Raw genomic sequence first — 10,137 nt, 5'->3', positions numbered from 1 at the left:
CGGTACATTCTAATATCCGACGGCCCGTCGGTTAATACCCAATACCCGACGGTACCTGCAATGGCCGATGGTTATAATAAACCCCTCGGTTATAACCACGAGTAACCGACGGTGTATTACGTTGACCGACGGGAAGAACGTAACTCTCGTTTATTCACCAAAATACCCGACGGTATGGACTAGTACTCGACGGTTGTACTTCCACGGTCGGGTATTATGTGTTGCAGCCGACGGTGCATATATGCCCTTCGGTTATGTCCATAAAATGACCGACGGCCGAAGTGTCACCGTCGGTTATAGTCATAAATATATGACGGGGATGTTTAATAACCGACGGTTTGACTCTCGGTAATATGTTCGAATGGCCGACTCAACTAAGCATGAGAAGTGACCATGTCAACCAAGCTACTTGATGCTTTCTCCTTATAGAAGGTCGCTCAAACGACTACGAAGGTTGATGAGGGGAGTTTTTGTGTGTTTGATCATTAGTAAGTAGTAACTAGCAATAACTAAGAGTAAAATAGTACATCAAGGGTTGATGATGTGTTGATTGATGAGTTGACTCAGTCTAATGTGTTATATATAAGTACAAATGTTCCAACAAAAAAAAATATGCATATGTTTCTTAATTATAAAAATTACGAAACTATATTATGTGAAAAAATATAAGAATAAAAAATATACCCCCATGTCCAAAAAATATGTCGCGGGTTTGTATAAATTTTGATATATCTATAAACTAAATAGCTTCTAGATAATTTGAGTTTATATAAATTTGCGACATCTTTTTGGAGCGGAAGGATTATTTTATCTTTTAAAATGACCCAAATAATAAAATATATGGTTTATTTTTGAATTATATTACTACTTATAAATATTAAAATGGAATATGATATCCAAGGACAATGAGTTGATTGAACGCATTATGTTTGTTTTACAAAAAAGTAGTGCCAAAACGGGTGGAGAAATATATTCTTTAACTAATCGATCTCAGCTAGGCACTGTAGTTGTTTAATAAAGTCAAAGAGCACCGAGTGGATCATGTCACTCCAAGTCCCCTCAGTCCTCACCCTCACTCACAGCTCCAAGTTGCCATCAGATCTCCTCTCACCTCAATTGACTCCCTCTCGTCCTCCATTTCCTCCATTGAAGCGCCTAGGGGATAGCCTCCGCACAAGCTCCCAAGTGAGTGAAGACAGTAGCAGCAGCCTTCGTGTGGCAGCGATGGGGAACATGGGGTTAGCTGGCTGTGAAGGGGAGGAGTCGCTGGCGTCGCGGCGGCGTCAGCCGGCGCTGGCTCAGAGGAACGATCAAGATAGGCCGCCCAGGAGAGAACGCCTAGTCCAATTCGACCCCGCCCGAAGCACGACGACTTCGTCGACACAGTCCCGACGCACCACGAGCCCAGTTTGCTCGTCAGGTCCGTACCCAATCTGTTTTCCTGCCCCTGACGTCCTTAATTTTTCTTTTGATTTCCTTTTTTATTTGAGTATATAATTCGGAAGATTTGAGGCAAAAGAATCTGGAGAATCAATTTGTTGGGAAATTACTACTAAATTAATGTGATGAGTATGTGATCTAGACTAGCATTGCATGTATTGATTCCAAGCGACCCTGGCGTGTCCCAGTAGCGCCCGTGTTGGACTCATGGCTGACCTTGGCGGCATTTTTTCGGTGATTTGGCGCTGATTTTGTGGCGCTACCGCCAAAATAATCCCGCGCGCCCACGCACCACGCACCCAACTAAGTCCTAAACTTCCGCCTCTCCTGACCCCCTTCCAAGCAAACCCTTCCTCGTCGTCCTTCTCCAGAACCAATCTAGGGTCTTGCTCGCCGCCTCTACGACGAGTGCCCAGGAGTTCCGCTGCCATGGCCGATCAATCGGCGCGCAGCGAACACAGTGGGGAGCCGAGGTATCACTGTCTTATCCCCCTCTTCACCCGTTTCTCTGCCTGTCTCACATTGGCCCTGGCCAAATTTAACTATGTGCTTCTCTGTATGCTGATTGTACAATCTTTGTTTATTGGAAATCGTTTTGTGTAGCAATAGATAAATCGTTTGATGTTTGAGTTAACTTCTTTAGCTAGTAGAAACTGGTAATTTTCCTGCTAGCTTCCCTGTTGGAGTTAACAACGACAAATAGCATCCATGAATTTCCCAGCTTGGCTGAAAAAATTGAATTAGGTCAATGTTGTGCTCCCAATGGACATTAACAGGTTTAAGCCTGAACTCAATTCCCTCAGTTTTGGGTTCAGATAGTTGAAGAGTTAGTGATTAATCTACCCACAAGTTTGCTTCCTTTTCTAGCCATACTAATTATTCATAATCGTATTTGGTATGGTCAATGCATGGAGGATATACAGAATTATTTGATTGATGCAATTTCCAGTACCCTGTACGTCTGTACCTATGCAGGATATAAATAATTGTTTATTTTTTTTATCTCATACTAAATTTTGGTCTGCAAGTTGGATACTGAAATTAAATTTGCTCCACATCTGCACACTGAATATATGGTTTTGGCTGCTGATACACTTTACAACCATGATTTGTTTATACTATACCTCCTGCTTCTATACAAGTCATTGAAAAACCAAACTGTTATTTATTTATGTAGCAATGTAGATGACAACCGTAGTTGGATGTACAAAGAGAGAAAGGGAAAGATGTTCACTCCGGCTTGGCAACATGGATTAGATAATTTTTTGGATGACAACCGTAGTTGGATGTACAAAGAGAGAAAGGGAATCTTTTGATGATGCAATGAAAAATGCCCATGGAGAAAACTGGGAAGAGGAGCACCCAGAATTCGATGCACAAATCATCTATGAAGCAGCAGGCAGAATGCCACATGGCAGGCTGAGAATTGCCAATGAGTTATTTACTAAAACAGAGAAGTCCAAGATTAAATCTAGAAAGGTGCCTGTCTCACAGCCGGTGCGGTCAGCTAGGGAAGACCGTTTAGAAAGAGAAAATGACCGTTTACAGCGAGATAACAAGCGTCTTCGAGGCATTGAGCTGGTTGTGCGGGTAATGTTTTATTATGTTGTAAATTGTAGTCTAAGAGTGAAGGGGGTTGTGCTGACTTGTTGATGTTTATAGTCTTTGGCTGATAAAGGAGGACTAGACTATGATGCAATAATGCAATCGGCTGCACTGGAGTTTGTAAGTATAACACATCTCAGTGCTAGGTTTGCAGCAATAAAACTACAAAATGTATCTTTTATAGTTTTATGTTTGATATATAGGCCACATCGGATTCTGAAGTTGGACTTGAAAGAGGACGAGATGGTGATCGTCAACATGAATCTGAAAAGGTGAGTTAAATGCAAATTCTTTGAGAAGTAATAAATCCTTTACTTGCAAATAAGTCATCTGTATCCCTGTAGAAATATAGGCGAGTGATTCTTCTAGTGCATACTCCTGTGTCAACACATATATGTGCTTATAGAGATAATTTAGAACTTGTAAGGTAGTCAACTAGTTACTCTTTATTTGGGTAGTTCATGTCTTGTCATTGTGTACACAATATCCATGAGCATGAACTGCTTCTTGTGCAGCCCATGTCCAGTACAAAGCACTACTCTAGGAGGATAGGCCACAATGCGTCCTTGATGTATATATCCCTGTATGAGTCACAGTTGCATTCTGAACCTAACACTGCAGCTTGCACTGTATTACTATTGTTGCAGTAGAAATTCAACCATAATGTGATGCATTACTTGCTAGTGGTCTAAACATAGCTGTATAGAGCAGCCTTCCTGTTTAATATGGGTTCATTTGTGCTATGACATGAACACACAGAATGAATGCATTCCTATTCTATGATTATCATGTACGTAAGTTCTACTAAATTACTCTGATAATTCTAGATATAGGACTATGTACTACTGTATCTACCTAAGTTCTACTAAATTACTCTGATAATTCTAGATATATGACTGTGTACTACTGTATGTTATATTTATTTAACCGTAGGCCAAGATTCCTCTACAATGATTTTTTTTCATTTCTCTTACAAATGGTCTTATAATTCTTAGGGAATGGGAAATAATACCAGAGGAAGTCCTAGTAATGAGAAGGATCGTGGTCCTAATAATGACGATAATTCGGGTGACGACTATGACAATGAGGGTGATGGCGATGACTATGGTTTTGGCGAGGATGATGATGATGGCTATGGTGATGATTATTATGGCACATATGGCAATGGGTATGATGATAGCTACGATGAAGATTGTTGATGAGTCTAATCAGCTGAGCCATGCAACAAAGCACATTTCTCTAGTGTGTCTACAATTTAGCTTATGCAGAATGTTTGGACCATTATATTTTACTTACTTTTGAATTCAAACTTTTCTAGATGGATCATATGCTTTGTGAGGTTATTCTAAATACAAATACAATGTAGGTTCTTTGGTCGTGTCTGGTTGTTAATTATAAGATATCTTTTAAATGCTAGTATTCTGAAATATTGCCGACCCAAATCATATTTTTGTGTTGTACAACATCCCTTTCTGACTAATGCCCGACCACCTGGCAACATCTCGGGCATACCATGTAGTCATGTACTGACGGTGACTTTAGTACCGTCGGCAAGTTTATAAATGATAGTGTGAATGGCCTTTCAGCTATAAGAATTTCCGATGGTTTGTCTACACGTCGGCAACTACACTAACCGACGGGTTGTTTCTCCTCTTGGCTATATCCATACCCGACCAGCGAATGCACCATCGAATAATAAACAACCGACGGGTTGTGGAACCCGTGGGAAAATATACACCTGACAGGACACGGTCGGCTATAAGAATCGCCGAGGGGTTTTGTGATGGCTCCCGAAAAGTGCATGGCTGACGGCTCCCCGTCAGATGTTTCCCGTAGGCAAATATAAGAACCGACAGTACCGTCGGCTACCTGACCAATGGCCGACCGAGCATTGCCGACGGGGCATACCCGACGGTAAACCGTCGGATTAAAGGTTAGCCGACGGTGATCAAAGATAACCGACGGTATTGGGACCCTCGGAAAAAAGGAGATATCTAGTAGTGCATGCCCCAGTTGAGTAGGATGCTCAGTGTGAACTCTAGGCTCGTAGACCTGGCGGTAGGCATCCATGAAGCCTTTATTGGGTACCAAAGCTGCACCCGGACGGCAATGTCGCGTGCCTCCCTTATCGGCCCCTTCGGGAAGGTTTCCAGGAAGGTCCAATTCTACAAATGCCATGCAAATGAGAAAAGTGAGCTATACTGAATCATTGCCATGGTGAGCTCCAATGGCACGCTTGTCATCGCCATGCCGATGCACATTGGCAATGACAAGCTCATCATTAGCAGGGCAATGACAAGAATGCCAAAGACAATTTAGTTCAAGCAACCTTGTCTCATCAGCATGTCAATGACAAGCTCTTCATCAACATGCCATGGCATGCTTGTCATTACCATGCTTCTGACTAACATGCAATGCACATTAACATTAATCGGCTCTACATTAGCCTACATTGACATCAACCGGATGTACATTGCCATCAATTGGATCCACAAATCGATTGGAAGAGATGGGGTACTTACAATGGGGCAGAGCGCTATCGGGTCCGTCTAAGGAGGAGGTTGCGCACCGGCGCCGGCATGTGCTCCACCACATCCCAACCTAAATCCTGAAGGAGGCGGTGGCGCCGAAGCAGCGGTCAGAGGATAGGGTGCTGATGGAGCGGAGGGTCGCCGATGTGCCCGGAGTCGGACGAAGGACGGCGCGACAGGCGGTGCGACATTGGGAGCACCCGGACGCGGTTGGCCCCATGTCACCTCGCGTGCATCGGGGTAGCAGGGAACCCCGACGGAGGCTACATCTCCTGCCCGGAGCCTTTTGCACCCGCCACCATGGCTGCCGCTATGGCAGAATCAAACCCTACGTTGAGGGGGTGAAGAAACCCCATCTCGCGATCCGATGGTCAAATCTCGGCGGCGTGAAGTGCGGACGCGACGACGCTCCTCGTCCCCCTCGCGATTGGCCTCGAAGCGATGGGCGACGACCGATTTAAGACTGTACTTGAACAGAGTCAATTGGTGCCGCCTCATCACGGAGGCCGCCTGCCTCGTACTCCCGGACCATCCACATCCGCTCAGAGTTCGCGCTGGCGATGATCGGGGCGGCGGGATCCGTCATTGCTCGGGGCGAAGGAGGAGGGGGAGGCGAGGAGGCCATGGGCAGCGGTTGGTGAGATAGTCGTGTTTGTCAGTGAGAGAGTCGAGTGGAAAGAATGAGTGAGACCGGTGACTGGAAGTTGAGAGAAAGGTGCGAGAAAATGTGATATCTCCCGCGGTTTTCCACGCGTGCAACCGTTACACGCCGATGTTAAAAATTCCACGACAACGAAACATGCCAGCTGGAAATGGGGCATTCTTCCCGAAACTCTGTCCCAGGGGTGTTTTGAGAATCTGTTGGATTGTGGAGACCTTCCAGGCAACCAAACGGTCCGTTTTTTACTGACTCGAAGCGAGTCAAGGGCCCGCCACAATACCAAACGCGCCATAGAGTTTTATTTTTCCGTCAGGCGTCCCTGTAATTCTTTGGAATTGGGAGGCTACGAGGAACACACCTAGAAATACTTTGAAGCATATATGGATGCAGATGCACACGCAGTGCATACGTTTGCGTCTCGTCACGCTACCTACCTATGCCGCTCCGTGATCTACAACGTGGACATCCGGGTCAAGCAATGTGTCCTGGCCTGCTCTTCTCCTTGTTTGCTTGTCTGTTCGTTTAGGAGAATTTGTAGGATCCGGATTGGATTGTGTATGCAGGCGGTTTCTTTTTCTACGGTTTGACTATTGTGGTTGTCCGTCCGATATGAATTTTTCAATTGGTGACCACGCCGCGGTGGTACTGTACTATGTGCTTGCACCGGTCGATCAGCCCGTGGAGCATGCTACGTATATATATACATATACAGCTAAATTACCAGTCCATGTGATCATGCCATGTGGTGCTGTTTCTCTTCACTGAACATATGTATGGGGAAGAAACGTCGCCCCCAAACGTGTCATAAATCAAGAATTCTATGTTAGCTGTTACCACTTACCAGTCAAGGTACTTGCGATAAGATAATTGATTGGATTGGCTTGGCTTGTAGTTAAACCGAAGAAAATCAAATCAGTTTCGTTGTCTTCTCCATAGAAAATTGCACTTCGTCACGCTCGATGGATGCATTTTAATCGCTGATTGTTACTTTGCGTGTTCACCTGGTTAACAAATGATTCTACAGAGACGGAGACCGATTACTGAACTATCAGTCGCCCATGTCTGGTTCAGTGGAAACAAAAAGGTGTAACCCAACTCTTTGAAATTAAATCACGTGAAAGAGTGCCGGAGGAGAACGACAGGCATGCCGTGTTTGATCGCATTTTTAATTGCTGCGTTCGACTTTTGCACGCAGATGTAGTGTCTGGGCCGTGTGTGATTAATTACGATACGAACACAGAGCTACTCCCTCCGTCCACAAATAAGTGTACGTGCGCGATTTTCAAGATACATTATGAAGTGAAGTAAGACTACCCACAATGGGAGTATCATAGCTAGTATCATGCATCACATGCATGCAAAAAGCTGATGTGTCACATCAATAAATGAAGAAAGAGATGGTAGTAGTATCATAGGTAGATACTATATCATAGCACGTAGAACTAGAAAAATTAATGTCAAAACAATCTTGTACATACTTTTGCATTGAGATTCTACAAATCACTAAATATAAGTAATATATGATACTACTACATGATACTATGCATTGTGAAGATAGTATCACACAGTAGTACCATATGCATGATACTACTATATGATACTCCCCATTGTGACTAGTCTAAAAAATGTATTGGGAAGATGCATCTCCCCTCTTTAATTAGTTCACATCCAATGAGCTAAGTGCTTGTAGAAAACAAGGAGAACATATGGTCAATATTATTGGGTTTGATTTCCGTGCGATGAGAGAGAGCAATTAAAATGCATAGAAGTACACTCTTTTGTGGACAAAGTTTAAGGCTAGATATCCACTTATTTATGGACGGAGGGAGTAAATTAAATTGACACTAGGGCGGATGAAGCACGATATCCACGCAATATATGGTCACAATATCGAACAAGCCAAATTTCGGCTACACAAGTGCACGTCCTGGGTCGTCACACATCACTCAACCTTATTGCCACGCTAGCTAATCGATCTTTTTTTGTCGGTACTAGACGGATTTACGTCTAAACTCAGTATATACAAAGAAAAGTCGTGCATTACCTCTCGTGAAGATCTGTTAGCGTAGGGATGCACCAAATGTCAAACGTGCCAGATCTTGGTGTTAATGCTGGTTATTGTGGGGTAGTGCGTGGCAACGTGTGGTTTAGCTTATTATTTCCACCGTCTACCTAGTGGGCTCAGCTTGAGTGACTTTGTGAAGTTAAGTCTCAATTACTTTGCATACTTATTTACCCTCCATTTTAGATTCAACATATCCATCCATACCACATTATTAGGATACTACCCATTTCAAGATTTTTTAGAACAATTAATATGATTTAAAATTATGAGATAAATGTCACAAAAGTCATACCGAATAAGCTTCCATTGGTATAATTTTTATGGTTTATATCCGATATTTTATTGATCAAATTAATGGTCAAAGCTTTTCCTAGAAATACGAAAGACCTATCATATTAGTTTAGAGTTGACCTAAAAGTTAAAACTGCTTTTTTAATCACAGTCCTTTGATCTATTGCAGTGAAACTTTCTTAGGATACAAAATAAAGTAATATTTATGATTGATAACTAGATTTTTTCAATTTTTGACAAACAATTAAATCTTTTATTGGTACAAAATATGCATCAATCAGGGGGCAGGCTTACTCTCCTTTGAGCTGTTCTGGATAGTCATCCCACTCATTTCATGTCTTCGTTCCTACTCTTGAAAACCTCCCCTTTCAAATTTGATAAGAAAAGATGATCTTTTTTCTGCGTTCAAGGAGACACCTGCTCGGTACTTAGTGTTTGGTCGCTTGTTGACTTTGAAGGAAACCCAAAGAATCTGGTGATCTTGGTGTCAAAAATCTTGAAATTCAAAATATTTGCCTTTTGGTGAAGATCTCTTTCAAATTTTTGCATGGTAAAACCTACCTTGGAGATATTGGCTACATGTCACTCACCCTTCTGCATATACCACTCCTCAAACACATCCTACCTCACAAAAATAGTTAAAAACCACATACATACTCTCTGACAATCCGCACCCTTCAGGAGTAGGTTAATCCGCACCCTGCCTAGGATGTCGATAAGCATGCTTTTCTTCGGGAGTTGGTTAATTTAGCAAAGGACAATCCACATCATATCATTATAGGCGGGGATTTTAACTTATTTAGATACCCTCACGAGAAGAGTAGGGGCAGGTTTGACACCCATTGGCCTTTCTTATTCAATGTTGTTATTGAAAGTCTGGATTTTGGAGAGGTCACAATGGGTGGGAGACAATTCACTTGGGCCAATAGTCTCCCAGAGCCTACTTACGTGAAATTGGATCGAGTATTGATGGACTCATATTGGGAATTTAAATTCCCTCTAGTCTCAATATGGGTTCTTCCTCGGATTGAAGCTTTGTCAAATCATGCTCCAATTTTATTATCTACTAGGACGCCATTACTGCAACGTAGATGTTCATTCAAATTTGAATTTGGATGGCTCAATCGGGATAGCTTCTCGGGTATGGTTAAATTTATTTGGGCAAACCGGTTGTTGGAAACACCCCAATCCAAAGATGGAATAACAAACTACGTTCGATGCGTAGATACCTTGGAGGATGGGTGGGCAAATGACGGGGCAGCTCAAACAAGAGAAACTCAGCCTATCATCGTATATTGATGACTTAGAGGCACTCGCTGAGGTACGACCGCTGCCTGCACAAGAGATTGACCTTAAAAGTCAATACAATGGTAAGTTTGCCGGTTTGCTTCGTGAAGAGGAACCCAAATGGTACCAGAGGTGTAAGGCCCAGTTCTTGTTAGAAGGAGACTCGAATACAAGATACTTTCATAGTGTCACCAATGGTCAACATAGAAAGAAACTCATCAATTCTCTTGTTTAGGATGAGGGATCGATCGAAGGTC

General features: G+C 42.9%; 1 protein-coding gene across 1 annotated transcript; it reads left to right on the top strand.

Moving 5' to 3' along the window:
* Nucleotides 1-1,027: 1,027 nt before the first annotated feature.
* LOC127345733 (uncharacterized) lies at nucleotides 1,028-4,463 on the top strand. The gene is made up of 5 exons (XM_051372259.2): nucleotides 1,028-1,420; nucleotides 2,618-3,030; nucleotides 3,103-3,165; nucleotides 3,249-3,317; nucleotides 4,041-4,463. The coding sequence occupies exons 2-5, from the start codon at nucleotides 2,710-2,712 to the stop codon at nucleotides 4,242-4,244; spliced, it is 657 nt and encodes a 218-aa protein (XP_051228219.1). The 5' UTR covers nucleotides 1,028-1,420; nucleotides 2,618-2,709; the 3' UTR covers nucleotides 4,245-4,463.
* The last annotated feature ends 5,674 nt before the right edge of the window (nucleotides 4,464-10,137 follow it).

Source organism: Lolium perenne, chromosome 3 (genome assembly GCF_019359855.2).
Source record: "Lolium perenne isolate Kyuss_39 chromosome 3, Kyuss_2.0, whole genome shotgun sequence".
In the NCBI taxonomy this organism is placed as follows: Eukaryota; Viridiplantae; Streptophyta; class Magnoliopsida; order Poales; family Poaceae; genus Lolium; species Lolium perenne.
This window is presented reverse-complemented; position numbering and strand designations above follow the sequence as displayed.